Raw genomic sequence first — 16,671 nt, 5'->3', positions numbered from 1 at the left:
TCTTGTGAGTTGTCGTAGTGATTCCTTTCTACCTAGTATAATCAGAGTTTCTGGAATACCAGCACCGGAAGCGCCTCCAAGAAGAATCCAGTGAAGATAGTGATAAAGCTCTTTCTTGAAGACTTTGCTTGGTATAGAATCAAGGTTGGCACGGTGCGTCTCAGCAGTCCAGTGATTTTGAGGAACGAGGCTTATGAGCGTTGTAGCCACAGTGCGTAGAGCTATGAGGGGTGACTCTGAATTATCAAAATCCCAATCATGTCCACTGAGTAGTGTATATGAGTCCTGACTCAATAAAAAAAAGACGAAAATAAATCAAAAACATACAACAGTTGGGATTCGCTGGTGGTCACCCACCCAACTACTAACCAGCCGGCGTGTGGCTTAAGTACGGCTGAGCGGACGGGAAGCCCTGTTTTCCACACCCTATGGTCGTATGTGCTTGGATGAGAGGAGATATGACTACTATAGCATACAAATTATCCGACTATCCGTGTCTATGTTTAACAACTACGTTGTAAAATGGAAATGAAATTGGACACATTGGACTCACCGTTATCCCACGTGGAAAGCGATACAGTCCAGATCTGCGAAGATCTCCGACTATGCCTGTTGTGGGCTAGTCCTCAGATCTACCCCGGATGTCCACAAGCCTAATTCGAGGTCCTCGGGTCACATCCAACTGGGCAATTTTACACCCGTAATATGTATTCGTCACTTACCACCTCGTCTATCCTCCTTACCTTACCTGGCTCTTACAGCTTCTGGTTTCAAAACTTAATTTTTTCACCCCGGGACTACTCACCTCGTTAGAAATGACAGATTTCGACTACCAGCTGTACATGTGTAGCCACTGGGTCTTTCAGGCTAGCCAGATGCCCTTGAAGATCTTGTTTGCTCAGTGTCTACGGATAGGCCGTTTTCCATATAGGCTGGAGCTTAGAGACACGATGACTGGCCGGTCGTATCTAAACGACTCGATCTTTGATATCTTACTCAATAATAGAAGGAAGTGTATGACTGAGAAATGTTTTTGCTATTGATTGGCTGGAGTTGATCCTGGAGTCCGAGTATATAACAATAAAAATTAACTTCGTGTGGTAAATTGATCCAAATTGTAAAGCACGGTAAGCACCGAATGCAAAAGTTGTATGAATAAGATTATGGTCATTACAATGTATAATTTGTCTCAAGGTATCGGCTGTAGATTACTAGGAGGAGATATGGCCGGGCTTCTCATCAGCTTTCGCATCCATCGAACGGATATCAATCTTTCAAAGTTATATACCGGTAGTATATCTATTGAATATGCAACAACTACTGTCGCATACGACCATAGGGTGTGGAAAACAGGGCTTCCCGTCCGCTCAGCCGTACTTAAGCCACACGCCGGCTGGTTAGTAATTTGGTGGGTGACCACAAGTGAATCCCAGCTGTTGTATGTTTTTTTTTCTTCTTCTCCTCACTTCTAGAGGATAGATTTCAATATGCGACTACTTGTCGCGTCGCCTCCCCCCACCCTAGACCGGGTGGTGGTCGGCCCGGACTCAAGGGCCAAAATCTTCAAAATCTCAACTTGGCATTTACAAACGTCAAAACCAGAGCCAAAATGACCCCTAAACTATATAAAGAAGAGGATGAATTGATTGCAAAGGCCCTCAGTGCGTGCCAATACGAAAAAAACCGAATTTTTGCAAATTGTCGCGTGAATATGGGGTGCCTCGCAAAAAACTGTCCCGTCGGTGGCATGGCTTACCCTCTCACTCAACACGCCCACCTACGAGGCGCCTATTATCTCTAGATCAAAAAAAGGCACTTAGTCTATGGATTGACTATCTAGATAATATAGGTGCGCCTCCTACGAATCAGCAAATTGAGGAAAGTGCGAATTATTTGCTCGGCAAAGATTTCAGTGGTCCAGGAGAGCCCCCTCGTGCCGGAAAAAATTGGGTACACGATTTTATCAAGCGCCTGCCAAAACAATATGTACGAATCGTTCAAAAACCTCAAGAAAAGGAACGTACCGTTGCAGAGCATTATGGTGAGGTTGAGCGCTGGTTTATTGATCTCGAGCTCGCTATACAACAATACAAAATTCGCCCTCAAAATTTGTGGAACTTCGACGAGACCGGATTCATTGTTGGACAAGGAAAAGATGAAGCGGTGGTAACAGCATATCCAAAAACATCAAAAAGGGTATCTAGCCTGTCCTCTCGAGAATCAATCACTGTCGTTGAGGGTATAAATGCCGAAGGAAAGATTATACCACCTTTATTGATTCCAAAAGGCAAGGTCCATTTGGAGGAATGGTACCGGCATATAAAAGATGACGACTGGCTAGTTGCACCTGCTTCGAATGGATTTATCACAGATGAGATCGCATTCGAATGGCTTCAACACTTTGACCACTTCTCTAGGCCCGGGGCCTTCCCAGATTGGCGGTTAATTCTTATAGATAATCATACAACTCATCTTACTATACAGTTCGTGCAATATTGTGAAATTTGGCACATTCGTCCATTTCGATTTCCGCCTCATTCTACACATTTTTTACAACCGCTCGATGGAGTGCCATTTCAGCAATATAAACATGTTCATGGACGGGTTGTGAACAAGATTGCACGTTTAGGTGGCTTCGATTTTGATAAAAACGACTTTTTTGAAGAATTACGCGATATCCGGATAAGGACATTTACCACACGAACGATTCGGCACGGCTGGAGAGAGCGAGGAATTTGGCCTCTTAATCCTCGGCTTATACTTGATACGATGCTTCAGCCAGAGGAAGCATTTGAAGCATTTGTTGCTGAAGGGGATGCACTAAAAATATATGGCGAGGCGGATGACACTATTCCCAGCTCACCAACTACAAAATCAATATCTCCACCATCAACCGCCGTAAAACTACGTCGCTATGTCAATAAGATTGAAAAATCGATTGACGGTATAAAGGATATCTTGACGAAGTAAGCCCAGGCCTTTCACACCGTATAAAGGTGGTTAATCAAGGCAGTCTTACCTTGGCCGAATTAGGCGATCTACACCGTGAGAGCTTTGCCAAGGTTCGTGATACAGCAACGCGCAAGAATCAAAAAACTACAAAGCGCCAAGTCAAAGCGAGCGGTGTACCATATGTAAAAGATGCGAATCGCCTCATAAAACGCCGTCATGATGGAGATTTGTTGAAAATCTATAAGAGCCATGCCGTTGGCGTGCCGCAGCCGATGGAAGAAGCGGCTTCAACAGAGCCTCAAAACAGCGGATTTTTCTTTGATACTCAGGGAAATAGGTGAACAATGCTTGTATTTAACACCTGTCTAGTTTTTATATGCAATTTATATGGCGTTGGTGGACTGTAAAACATTTTACATGAGACTTCACATTTTCTGGCCCTTGAGTCCGACAACCATTTCTCAGCCAATAGAAAGATGAGCGGAACCGCCCCTAGCGTATCGACTTGAATTACAAACTTAGCCGGTTTCCGAGAAGAATTAATTATGTCTGGCACGTTTTTCATAGAACAGAAAAAGAGGTGAACAATTTTGGCACGAGAAGACCTCATAGAGCTATCGCTCCAGCCGGAAGTCGAAGAAAGCTCTGAATTTTTTAAGGATTTAGCTCAATGCTGCTTGCTCTAGAATTTCTCGTCATCCGGAGGGTTAGGATATGGGCCTGCATTCAAGATGGAGGATGATGAAATCTATTCCTGGCACGGATGACTGGTACGAAAAACTACTGCAGGCGACTTTACTTGTTGCGCTAAACATTAGATGGCCTTGTATTAGTTTGCCCCTGAGGTTCACTTAGATAAAGCAAGTTCACTCCTGTAGCAGCTCGAAAGTCAATCGACTTCTTCATCTCTCATTATGAATATATCTGAGTTGCTCAACCCCCAACCGACCTCATACAATGCCTAGGTCTGTAGTTGGAAGCGACCCTTTGACAACTGGCGGAGGATCGTATACAACTGGTCGTGGATGATTGACTACTTCTGGTGCGTAGGCAACAGACGAGGTCGGCGAAGGAATGAGCAACTCGGATAGATCCATAATGAGAGATGAAGAAGTCAATTGACTCTTGAGCTGCCGGTGCGAGTGAATGTGCTTTATTTAAGTGGACCTCAGGGGCAAACTAATACAAGGCCATGTTCAGTAGAGAACAGCGTAACGAGTAAAGTCGCCCGCAGCCATACTAGGTATAATTAACAATTCTAAGTGGATATTCTCAAAAACCAGGCTGAGTTTGTAATTCGAGATTGCATTAGTTGATATACTACTGATTAGCGGAACCTTGCCATCAACAGTGGCTGCATAAGCGAGTTATGACTTGTCTAGGACTCTAGGCCCTCTTAGGGACGATTCCGCTCATTGCCTTATTGGCTGAGAAATCTAACGAACGCGCCGTCCCCTAGGTGGTCTCCACCGCCGCCTTGATAGCGCAACGCCAAAACATCTCGACTAATCGTATCAAGACACCTGCTCACTCTGCCGGACGCTAATCGCTGCACTGGACGAATTCTTTTACTCATTGCTTTTATACGCTAATGCACTCTAGAGGGCACTAGGATGAGTATGAGAACGTGAGCAGATTCTTATTCAGTATGGCCTATTCTTGGAAGCCAGCTAAGTCTTTTCGAGATTTTATCTGGCCCATACAGTAAAGCTCAGCTGAACCTTGCTATCTATAACTTTTAAGAATCGACTATATTTCGCAAGGATTGTAGTAACTGACATATTATAAAGTACCAAGACGCTATATCCTTAGGGATTATTCGGGAAAGCATTTCTTGCGTTTTCGGCCTCGTCGGGCCCGGCCCGTCCCATGTACACACAAGGGACTTTTTTCTTGCGACAATTGCCGCTAATTTCTCTTCTATCACATCTTCTCCTCCTCTCTCGGCAGTTCTCACAGGCGTTTCTTGCATATAATGCATTTGATTGCCGGAGCTCCTCGACCTTGGCTTCTTTGATCTTGTCTTCCTTAATCTTCATTTGGACCTGCATCCCCTTCATCTCCGGCATCCAGGAATAATGTTTCTTACAGATAGTGAAGACAGATGGAATGAGGTTTTTCGGATAGAACTTCCATTCTGGGACCTTCACATGGACGAAGCGGTAAAAGAGTTGCTCGGAGTTGGGCTTTTGTTCGGTATTCATGCTGTAGAAATTTTGTATTGAATGTCTCAGCACATTTATCCCGTTTTTCATTGCAATCAGTAGCATGGTACCAAAGAAAGCATAACTCTTCCTCCGTATAGCATAGTCGCCCAAAAACAATCTTAGGCCTCTGCTCTCCTTTCGAAGCTTCCGGGGTTATTGGCCGATGAAATCTGTCGAATGAACTAGCAGCAAGGTGCAAGTCTAGCACAGGGGACTCCTCGACAGCTGGCTGAGGATAGTATTTGGACGAGGTAGGTTCGGCATTGAGCAATTCTTTTATATCCATAATAAGAGATGATTTAGCTTTGCTCGGAGTATATTTGGCTGAGAGAAGAGCAAAAATATCATAAGTAGAAGTCAATCGGCCCCTGAGCCATTGCCAGTACAAGCGAACTAGTGGGTTTTATGAGCTGGAGTAACGGCCCCGGGACGCAGTCTTCTTGTACCAAATCTTTCCTATTTTAGGGGAAACTCATTGGGCACAATTAGAATATTTGGCTTGATACTCTCGGAACCCAGCTAGGTCCGTATTCGAGATTGCATTAGTCGATACGCCATGATTAGCTGAACCTTGCCATAATGCAAAAGAATGGGTGTTGTGGGCTGCATGAGTCCTAACCTTGTCTAGGCCCATTCCGCTCATCTCCTTATTGGCCGAGAAGTGCAACGAACGCACCGTCCCTAGCTGCTTTCCTCCGAAATTCCTCGAGATATGATGGGCGTGCACAGCAGCTAACGTCTCCACCGCCGCCTTGATAGCGCGCCAAAACATCTCGACTAATCGTATCAATACACCTGCTCACTCTGCCGGGTGCTAATCGCTGCACTGGACGAATCCTTCGAGATGCTGATCTGACGAGCGAATTTATTCCGCTACTCATTATACTGGATATAACAGTACGAAGGTGGAAATCAAAGTGGTGGGAATACGCTAATGCATTCTAGACGGCACTAAAAATGTATGCCATAATTATTTGCCAGTCCAACTAACCCCCCCATCCCAGTGACATGACCACCATGTATCTGCGCATTTGAGCGTCTAAGATAACCACGTCTGGAACGCGTGAAGATAACTTTGCTGATGCAATACTTTATGGTAATGTAAATACTAAATAGCGGATATATATCCTGTTATGCTTGCCCTCTCATAAATCTGTCGATGCACAGAATCACCTTTGAACCATCCCTTGGACTGGCTTCCATCACTGTTTCACTGTAAAGCAGCGGTGATACTGATATCCTTCAATAAAACAGTCATGAGAGAACCCATGAACTTTCGGATATATCTTTGATACGATCGGAACCAACGACCTTATAACCTTGGAATCCATACCAAAGATGACCCAGCCAGCAACTATGATGTCAAATATTATGATTCGGACCTATATTCCTCATCACTTATGTTGTCTCTCTCAGCTTACTAGAGCCGATGAGCTCTTCTCATTGAGTCACCACCACTTTGATGGTCACTACTAGGAGATATTCTGATTTGATTCTTGTAATCTTGGTAGGCCATCAACCGTGCCGTTCTTAACACTAAGGTATGACGCAAGCTTTGCATATTTAGAGTATCAGTGTAACCAGTCCGTTGCCACAACTAGCAGGATACATATATTTAAACGTAGGCCAGATCATTTGTAGTGTCTCTTCATGTAGCATATCTTTCCAATATGGAGTCTGGCGTGTCTGCTGCTTTATCACTCGGGGCTGAAGCTATAAAAAAGTTGAACGGCTTGCTGGAGGACAAGCAAACAGCAAAGGCTTGGTATGGTGATGTTTATGATTTGTTTACTAGCAATCAATGGCGCTTCTGGAATGGGCGTCGGATTAATCGTGTTTTCGTCATCAAGAAAGAGGACTGGGTACCCGTGATAAGGAAGTGTCTTGATGACTGTCATAGGTGGCTTCCTCATACCAACGGAGAATGCTCTTGGCTTCATATTTATTGGGCGATACATGAAAGTCGACTGAAGCATAATAAATTTAATAAACTCCGTCTCTATTCAGGTTTATTGGAAATACCGTATCTTGAGAGTGCCATGTCATCTCTCTCGTCTATCGGCTCTATTTCCTCTTTGCCAGCAGCTAATCTGGACTCCTGGGGTTTGATAGTCCTGGCATTGGCAAATGGAGCAGATGTGGACTATGAGGATTCCGGGAAAGGAGGCTTTGTTGCGTCTTTGGAGGCCCGGAATTTTATTATCACGATTCAACGGGACAATGTTGCCACGCAAATGACAGGACACCTCGAGCCTAGGGATCATCCAGAACCGGGTTGTCGAGTGATCTCCGAACAAAAATGGACCAACCTCCTGTGGTATGGACATACATTTGAGGAAGATGACCCTACCATGAGCTGGCCTCGTATTAACGAGCAAGGAGGACCGCCTGAAGATCTGGTGGATGGCAAACTTGACGCGGCGCTCCATAATACGGTCATGGATGATGCTAGACGAAAAGTTCTTGCAGACAAGCTTCGTGGATGCATACGTGAATGTCATAACGCTTGGGAAGAGGTGGAGAAGGAAATTGGACTATTTGATTATGGTGATGCAGCTGAAATCGATATGATCAAGGAAAACCTCAGGAAGAAGAAAGTTATACTATGTGATGATAGGAAAACAGATTTCGCCTTAGAACAAACCCCTCAAGACACCTGTGACTATGCACACTCGCAGCTGGACCAGGCGGAAAAATATAAGGGAAAATTCAGGCGGGGAGATTTGGTGAAAATGCATAAAGAAGTTTATGGTTTAACGCGACTTCTAACCCTTCCTAAGATACTCCACAAAAGTATAAGTACCAGATCACGGGGCATAAACATCGCCTTGGCATAGCTCTGCAGACCGACCAAACTGTCAAGGACATGTGATGATTCTGCTGGTTACTGTCGACAAAATCAAGTTATCTGGCCTGTACAAACATCGACAAACTAGACCTAGGAAATATATGCTATGGACAGCCTTAAAAACTTCGATCTAGCAATAGTAGAAATAATTTTAATATATCTACTGAAGAACCTAACTATAACGAACAGAAGGCCTCTTATAACCCCTAAGTTGATATACCCAGACGTGATTTTGGTTTAGAGATGAATAGCACTCCAATGTATGAATCTACCCTGTATTATTAATTAGGATGCTCTTCAGTCCATATCAAAGGAGACGAATCCAGACTCGGAGTATAAGACCAGTGCCTTCACCCAAAGAAGCGAGGCTTTAAAACGCCAGGCCAGATTTTACAGCAAGATATCAAGAGATAATAGAGATTCAGCGAATTTGAAGAGCGATTTGCGTTCTTGGAAGAGTTTTGCATTTGTCAAGGGAGATCTTTGCTTCGGGATTGCAAGATATTCTGTACTATTATTGAGAAGCGTCATCATATGTCATGAAATGAGTTTTGATTTCAAGGAACAAATTAGATGCAAAATGTAACGTTCCCTATAGATATCGTAGACAGATGGAATCGGGGTTGACTACCCTCGGCATCGTGCAACCCCATCCCAGTGGCATGAAATGCCCTGTGTGATTAAACGCCCATATACAAGGTCTGATTGCACGAGGACTCAGATATATCGTTCTAGTCTATACATAATCTATTCCTCCTGAGATGGTTTTGGCGAAAGTGAACGTGTCGACTGCAATGAATGTGTCTCAATTGTATTTGTGCCGCTGAACGAGAAATAGGATTGCTCAGTGATTGACTCGGTACTCGATACTTCACAAACTGTGCTGAAGCTCGTATTTACGGCACTGGACCTAATGATATTCTGAGTAGCTTTCTCGTTTGCTCGTCTTATTGCTTCGTCTCTTTGCTCCTTTGCCCAGTCCCTGCCGTTCCGATACCAGGTCGCACCTTCCTGAAATGTGCGAGGATTGTCTGTCATGGAAAAGGATCGTAATTGTGTCATATAGCACTCTGTCTGATCTGATGTAGTTGATTTTGAAGGATGACTGGTGAACATCTTCAAAGTGCCATCATGGTATATGAAGAGATTGTATAAGCATTGTTATCAAATTCAGGTTCATCTTTGCCATATTCTTGAAGCGAATGCATTCCCCTTGCTCCTAATGCGCCATCACTGACGTTTTGGGGAAACGTTTGCTGGAGCTTGTTTGTTCCTTCGATCGAGCTCCTGAAGTGCGTTATGTGTCAACCAAATTTCTGACAGATTATCCCAAAACGCTGCAGGGAGCTGGGACCCGCTGGGATGCTTGACTTTTCGCTTTTTGCGAGTCTGGTTGGGTGATGCGTCGGCGGATAGTTGCTGTGAAAGTGGTCGTTTGCGAGAACGTATTGATCGCTCTGTATGCATTGGGTGATGTTAATCACATAAATTAGCGAGACTGATTCTCTTCAGTGGTTTGAATGTCGTGCAAGCTGGCTCATTTTATGCTGACAGCTGTGGTGTTTTGGTTTAAGTGGTAATATGAAGTTGAAGTTCACTGGGCAGTGCTTGGTGGCAGTAGATGATTCATTAGTTCGGCAAGCGACAACCAATCGCCAAATTTAGTTTTCTCTTTGTGAATATTCTTGGTGTTTGAGACATCATCGTTATCGAACTCATTCAGTCAATTCAGTCCGTAACCTATGGAATTTAAAAAAGAATGTCCGATTCTGCAGATTCCTAAGCTCCGCTACTATGTAACTATTCATAGAATGACGACTTTAACTTAATGCCGCACAAGATGATTCGCCAGATAAGGGTTCCCGCTTCGCATCACCAGGATCACCAATCAGAGGGATCCAAGCTAAATTGGCATTGCGACATGGGACAGTTACTTTCGAGTTTGATAGCCCTTGGATCGCATTAATAGTCAGTTCATTGTCTTTCTTCATGTCCTTTGAGAGCAACTCCCCGTCTGAACTGGTCAGTGTATCGGGATGCTCACGTCCAAGCACCTTCTCTCGTGCTCAAGCACATCTGATGCAGTCCATACCAATCCCACGTGTTCGAATGATATTGATCGAGCGTTCAGTGACTTTTCAGTCATGTAGGGTGAAAAATGGGAGGAAAAAGAGTCTTTGGTTCGCTTGTCTGCGAAAGGCACACCCCGTATTCATGCGATCTGTCCGTTTTTTTAGCTTACATATAAAGCTAGGAGACAAAGATGAAGATGACAACAGTGCACATGCAACTTCGTAGATCGAAGTATTACAGATGAACGTGTATCGACCGCCTTCACCGCAAAAGCGCCCTTGAAGTTGGCAGAAAATGCGGATCTCTCGCAGTCACTCAATCAAAGTCAGACAGAGCTACAGGAGCAAGCTAGTGATGTCACGCCTATACTAGACCAAGGTCTATTACCACACTGCATACCTGAAACAGCAACATCAGCATCAGTCCTCGAGGATTTCACTCTGAGTGATGTAGCGACGCTATCTTCTGCATCGGGATCGACTACAGTTAGTCAGAGTCAAACCTAGCAAAAGTTTCCTACTGGTATCCCTCAGCAGTTGGAGCCTCGAGGAAGCAGTTTGCTAATTGAAAGCATCAAGTCACAGGATATTCTAGAAGATTTCATGCTTGCTACCTCATATCTATCGGAAGAATTTTCAAATTCGTTGCAGAATGAAGCAGTGTGCAATTCTAACCCCCCGCCTCAACCAGACCTGACCCCTACTCCGTCCCCATTGCTTAGACCCGTTGCAGGGATCACCTGACTGGTCAGCGTCTCATGGCCAGTCTTACTGCACGAGTGCGGTCGCCCAAATTCCTGATGTGTCTGTCTGACAACGAGAACGAATCAAGTGAACACCTGCGTCCAGCGAAACAGTTAAAGAGGAATCATGTACTGGGTACGATCTCATCAAGCGAGTCAATCCCCGTTCAAGGGCTTCTCAAACTACGATACATTGGATCTGAGGTCGCCTATTGTCTAGAGTCATCCCAATCCCAATCCCATTTTTCGTCATTTTCCGTGGGTGGAAAAACGGAAGGTGTTCGACCATCTCGACAGAAAGGCCGTTTTACGGTTAGAGCGCGAATCTCACCAGAAGAAGATGCGTTAATAGTTGAATTGAAAAACAAGAATCTTAGCTGGGACATGTTTGAATATCAATTTGCGCAACAATATCCATACCGGAGTAAATCGTCATTACAGATGCGCTATTGTACTAAATTGAAAAAGTTAAAAAAAAAATAGACTCAGATATCTTCAATAGCGGTCCTGTAGCCAAGAATAATGGAACGCCAGTTATCTCCAGCCAAGAGAATGGAAGATCCGATTTCGAGTAGTGAGAGGATCTGGTATACTTGGTCTTACAACAATCACAAATCGAAAGCCCTTTGAGATATCATGCATTATTATTGACTATATGATTTTCCTGGTTTGACCGGTGAGATGGGCACCTCAATTGACTTTTTGCTAAATTATACCGTATCTTGTGCCTTGAAGTTCAGTAATGAGATTTTGTAGATATATTTCGAATCATTCTTCAGCAACACTTCTACAAGGGACTCAGCATAACCTCCAGAGCCAGCTATCCTTGAATACATGATAGTTATGTGAAATGTCCTTATGATATAGCTAGTCGGAGAATGATATGCTGACGGTATTACATATCAGTTATATCTACATTACTTGCAATAGATGTGTATTGTCACAATGGAGGAGAAGTAGTTTACCGAGAATTGCCAAATTCTTCACGTTGAGGATTGAAATTGGGCTTCCTCTCGCGTAGTCGCTTAACAATATCAAGATGTCTTCCACAAGTAGCAGCAAAGAGAGCATTGCCATATCTTGCACCCTTGGCATTGACATCAGCTCTCTTCTCGAGTAGTCGATCAACAATCTCAAGGTGTCCTCCATAAGCAGCAGCCTGGAGAGCATTGCCATATTCTCCACCTTTGGCATTGACATCGGCTCCCTTCTCGAGTAGTCGATCAACAATCTCAAGATATCCTCCATAAGCAGCAGCCTGGAGAGCATTGCCATATCTTCCACCCTTGGCATTGGCATCTGCTCCCTTCTCGAGTAGTCTCTCAAATATCTCGAGATGTCCTCCATTAGCAGCAGCCTGGATGGCAGTGCCATAGAATCCACCTTCGGCATTGGCATCTGCTTCCTTCTCGAGTAGTCTCTGAAATATCTCAAGATGTCCTCCATAAGCAGCAGCCTGGAGAGCATTGCCATATTCTCCACCTTCGGCATTGACATCAGCTCCCTTCTCGAGTAATCGCTCAATAATCTCAAGGTGTCCTCTATAAGCAGCAGCCTGGAGAGCATTGCCATATCTTCCACCTTTCGCACTGACATCGGCTCCCTTCTCCAGTAGCCTCTCAACAATCTCAAGATGTCCTTCATAAGCAGCAGCCTGGAGAGCACTGCCATTTATTTTATCTTGGGCATTGACATTGGCTCCCTTCTCGAGTAGTGTCTGAACGATGTGAATATGTCCCCCTTCAGCAGCAGCGTAGAGAGCATTGCCATATTTTCCACCCTTAGCATTGACATTAGCTCCCTTCTCTAGCAGCCGCTGAACGATATCAAAATGCCCCCTCAAACAAGCCCATTGTAATGCATTTGTTCCTGACCTATCAACCCGATTAATTGCCCCTTGCTCATTTACAGTAATCAGACTCAGTATTTCCTGATGGCCGTTGAACGCAGCCAAGTGCATTGCATTCATTCCCGGGTCCTTACTATATCTCATTGCCTCCTTCCAAAATATAGGAAACCACAAATGAAATTGATCTATGGCAACGTTGTATAGCTTCCAGACCTGCTGCACTAGTTCCTTTTCTAGTGATAAAACATTTCGGGAATGGTCAGCCCAGTTTTCTGCGGAGTACTCTAGCAAACTCCGCACAAGTTTCTCGCGGTTACTGACAAGATCATTCATGAGAAGGTATCTAACGCATATGTTGGTCATCTGTACCTCTGTTGTGTGTGGCTCAAGATACCAATGGAAGCTGGCAGATCTAACGTGTTGGCTAATCAGGAATTCTCTTGCAGTCTGATGAATGAGATAGACTTTGGAATCCCTTATGAAAATGAATAGCCCACAGAGTTGTCGTATCTTTTTGTCTAATCCATCAGGACAAAGGCCTGCCTCTGCTGCTGTTTCTGCATTTGGAAATGTCGCGACTCCCAAGGCCATGGCCATTTCCTGAATGGTAAGTGGACGCCGCGCGCCAACAATAATTCGCAGAATCATCTCTACTTTGGGTTTTTGGTCAGCAGTAACTCGACATAATATTCTTTCGTATGCTTCGGGAACGCTTTTCGGGAGCGGTGGGATTTTTTCTAGGCGTGGTCGAAAGCTATCTTTAAGCGTTCTTTTAATGTCGTCAATTGCCAGATACAACCAAAGATAAGTGTGATGCTTCATCTCAGTCAGCTCTTTTTCCAGCCGCCTCTGCTCGTCAGCATGCAGGTCTAGACTCCATCCAAGCTCACTCACTTTGACCTTTACCACAAGATTGATTTCTCTGCGGATTTGGTCATTTTCCTCTTCACCACGAAGATGGATTTGTGGAAAAAGATCAATCACTGGTCGAAAAAGATCTTGGATATCGTCATACGGTCGGCTTGTAACAAGGAACTTCAACCAATTTCTCTGGGTAGCCAGACGTCGGACATGAAATCCACGAAGTTTCTCAATCAGCAGCTTCTTGTCTCGGTCACGGCACTCATCAAGAGCATCAAATACACAGATTGTATTCCTAAATGTGCCATCGGATATGGTTGCCATGAAAATACGCCACATTTCGTCCACTTCATACTGAATTTTATCTTTATTTCTTTCCCAGAGCGGCAATGCATGTCACAACAGTTGGGGTTGCAAGCTGAATAGCTGATGAAGCACAGCACACAATGCAGTAGCGAGATTGTTCTGTTCATCATTGTCCTTAAAAAAGAAGTACATGATAGAAATATTCGAGTCAGAGGCCGGAAACACACCATCAATCAGGGATTTGGCAAGTACGGATTTACCGCATCCTGGGTCAGCTGAGATCCACAGGAGATCATTGCTTGTGGCGTTCCACCAACGCAGGTACTCGGGGCTGTTTAGTACCCACTCACACGTTCCTTCCACTCGGCTTGGATTGATATTCTTGAACTTTTCATAAGTCGACGTCTTGAATGCTTGATGACAGCGGCGTTGGTCTTCCGTCAAGATCCGCGCCATCTTTTGCTGATGATGGTATTCTTGCTGGTTAAAAGCCTTTCTCTGTTCCTCCTTAATATCTTCAAGCAGAGCTAATGAATATAAAGTAATGTTAGACTGTAAGACGGATCATAACAGATATGCTCATATTCACTTACGACATATATCTGCAACTAAACTCTCGTAAGATACACCCTTAGGAACATAAGATAGCAACTCTTTTGTAAAAGCCGCTGCTGTCAGCGCAGCATAACCTTGCCATAGTTTATTCTTGTGTGAGTCGGCATAATCACATATGCCACGTATCACCAGGCAGGGAAAGTCGACCATCAAGCCTGCCCCTTCCATCTCAAAACATAACGCACCGGTTTCTTTGCGAAGTGCTTCTCTGATCGTCCCATCTTTGACGAGGGTATTCCCCGATGCAATCGTCCCATAATGAGTGTGTGGATCGCCGTCTTCGCGAGGGATACGATCCTCCTCCCATTCCACTGGACACTGATCACAGGAAGTTGCACTTCCACGATGACCGTGCTCTGCTTTGAATAGTCGGTCGGATTTGATGTTAGGGCGGCTGAAGGTTTTACGCGTCCGTTTATTTTTTTCAATCGCCCCTTGGATGTAAACAGGGTACTGAGGGTCATCATATAATTCGGCCGCCCTTATCTGGGCCAACGCGTTCAGTAAGGGCTTTGGCGGGCTGTTCAGAGAACCAACTCGTTGAACTTCGCCATCTTTCTTGATTTTTATCATATCATGCTGAATCACACCGCCGTAAGAGCCTTCAGGGCGACTAACCACGACATCTCCCAGGCGAATGTCATGGTCGGCTGAAGGAGCTCCTCCGCCAATGCCCACCATCAAACCAATTCGGAGAGAGTCTGCAAAGGTCCGTATCATATTATTGGAAACTGCAGTGGCCGACGTGGTCCCGTATTGCCCATCTGGCAGGCACGCGATTACGACATGATGGCGACCGATCCGACCCAAGGTGTATGTGTTAGTGTCGGATCTTTCTTGCTCCTGGAGAATACCAAAGTTTTCATCCAGCATCTGGATTGCGGCGGCCGCTTCGACGGGCAGGGCACATATCCAGCCGATCTGAAACTCTTTCTTGGATGGAGAGGTTGCCATTATTCAGTAGAACCGTAGCATGCATCAGATTGTCAAGAGCGTGCACAGAAAATCGATGATATGAGTGCATTCCTGTAGTCGGAGTTGTTGCGTTGCGGAGCCGCATACTAAAAGGATGAAAGCGTACAAGGCTGACTTGGAGATCCGGGCGGTAAGCGAACGGCTACGATTGGCAGGAACTCTCACCTTTGCAGATTGTTAGATAACCCGGATATCCGGCGAGGCAGAAGCCTTGAACCTTCGAGGTTTACCCCTCATGAAAGTGTCAGAAAGATCTTCTTGTTCTGTTGAAGATCTACTCCACGTTAGAGCAATACTTAGGCATCTATGTAGTACATCTCAGTCAATCAGAAGCCACTTTATCAAAGCTCAAAATTACCCTCATATTTACCCCTCATGACAGCTCACAAATCACCCCGCCAAAATGTCTATATAAACCCTTCATGGAAACTCATGTATACACAGAAAGACAGAGAACGGAATACATACAGATCTTGTTAGTCACTTCTTTTCTTTTCATCCCAGTAAAATCCTCTTCAGGATTGGCCTGGAATAAACTTACCAGTCCGACGCAGATGACTCCGTGGCATATCTGCACTTCATTCGACGAGTTCGAAGCGGTACAATCTGTGGACTTCAATGCATCATAACTGGTCATCCGTACTTGACATATGGGTCCAACAGGGAATGCCAGTGCAGTGCTCTCATCAGGCTATTCACGCACAGCCTTATTCTACCAGTATGTTACATATCTCAGCTTCCTTTTCGTAACTGAAAGAAAAAGAAATAGATCTTGAATTGATACGAAGCAAGGTGTCTCGTTCGACCCCCACGGAAGGGGACAACTTCTTCAAACAATTTGTAAACACCTTTCATCGATTCCATGGAATAACCTACATTGCGTTAGGCAGAAGCACGCTAGTGTTTCGAGTAAGACTGTGAGTCGTAGCCCTGTCGAATCAATTTCTGTACAATCCGGCCTCCACATTATACTACAGATCACAAAATAAGTAGAAAGAAACAAATCTACTTAGTCCCCATACTATGGTAGAGTTCTGATTATAGGCAGAGGTGAGAAGTGTATTCGATTTTGGCTACTGGGGCCGAGTGGAGACAAGTGGCTGAAGGGTTCTGGAAGCTCCACTTTTATGATCTTGGGATTGACAGGGTCCATTGACAACTCATTTCTCTCATTTCACTCTTTCGTGGTCCGTCCACGCGAGATGAGCACGATTGCTTAAGTTTTTTCGAGTGCCCCAAGGTC

At 44.7% G+C, this 16,671-nt stretch overlaps 5 protein-coding genes across 5 annotated transcripts, besides 1 other annotated feature; 2 read left to right on the top strand and 3 right to left on the bottom strand.

Annotated features, from left to right (window-relative positions):
• Positions 1-1,175: 1,175 nt before the first annotated feature.
• Positions 1,176-3,293, top strand: TSTA_068140 (uncharacterized protein; the record flags this gene model as incomplete). Its single annotated transcript, XM_002340733.1, has 4 exons — positions 1,176-1,438; positions 1,525-1,661; positions 1,850-2,966; positions 3,014-3,293. 4 exons carry the CDS (start codon positions 1,176-1,178, stop codon positions 3,291-3,293), a joined length of 1,797 nt encoding a protein of 598 aa, XP_002340774.1.
• Positions 1,696-3,126: a mobile genetic element.
• A 3,536-nt stretch (positions 3,294-6,829) lies between the features above and the next one.
• Positions 6,830-8,031, top strand: TSTA_068130 (uncharacterized protein; the record flags this gene model as incomplete). The annotated part of the gene is made up of 3 exons (XM_002340732.1): positions 6,830-7,038; positions 7,060-7,910; positions 7,940-8,031. 3 exons carry the CDS (start codon positions 6,830-6,832, stop codon positions 8,029-8,031), a joined length of 1,152 nt encoding a protein of 383 aa, XP_002340773.1.
• Positions 8,032-8,754: 723 nt separating this feature from the next.
• On the bottom strand, positions 8,755-9,474 carry TSTA_068120 (uncharacterized protein; the record flags this gene model as incomplete). The annotated part of the gene is made up of 2 exons (XM_002340731.1): positions 8,755-9,038; positions 9,246-9,474. 2 exons carry the CDS (start codon positions 9,472-9,474, stop codon positions 8,755-8,757), a joined length of 513 nt encoding a protein of 170 aa, XP_002340772.1.
• A 2,309-nt stretch (positions 9,475-11,783) lies between these two features.
• On the bottom strand, positions 11,784-13,871 carry TSTA_068110 (ankyrin repeat-containing protein, putative; the record flags this gene model as incomplete). Its single annotated transcript, XM_002340730.1, has 2 exons — positions 11,784-13,520; positions 13,566-13,871. The coding sequence occupies 2 exons, from the start codon at positions 13,869-13,871 to the stop codon at positions 11,784-11,786; spliced, it is 2,043 nt and encodes a 680-aa protein (XP_002340771.1).
• Positions 13,872-13,928: 57 nt separating this feature from the next.
• On the bottom strand, positions 13,929-15,487 carry TSTA_068100 (uncharacterized protein; the record flags this gene model as incomplete). The annotated part of the gene is made up of 2 exons (XM_002340729.1): positions 14,432-15,487; positions 13,929-14,365 (listed from the first exon to the last, which is right to left on the bottom strand). Exons 1-2 carry the CDS (start codon positions 15,405-15,407, stop codon positions 13,929-13,931), a joined length of 1,413 nt encoding a protein of 470 aa, XP_002340770.1. The 5' UTR covers positions 15,408-15,487.
• Positions 15,488-16,671: the final 1,184 nt, after the last annotated feature.

This window comes from Talaromyces stipitatus, genomic scaffold (assembly GCF_000003125.1).
Source record: "Talaromyces stipitatus ATCC 10500 scf_1105507295523 genomic scaffold, whole genome shotgun sequence".
Classification (NCBI taxonomy): Eukaryota; Fungi; Ascomycota; class Eurotiomycetes; order Eurotiales; family Trichocomaceae; genus Talaromyces; species Talaromyces stipitatus.
This window is presented reverse-complemented; position numbering and strand designations above follow the sequence as displayed.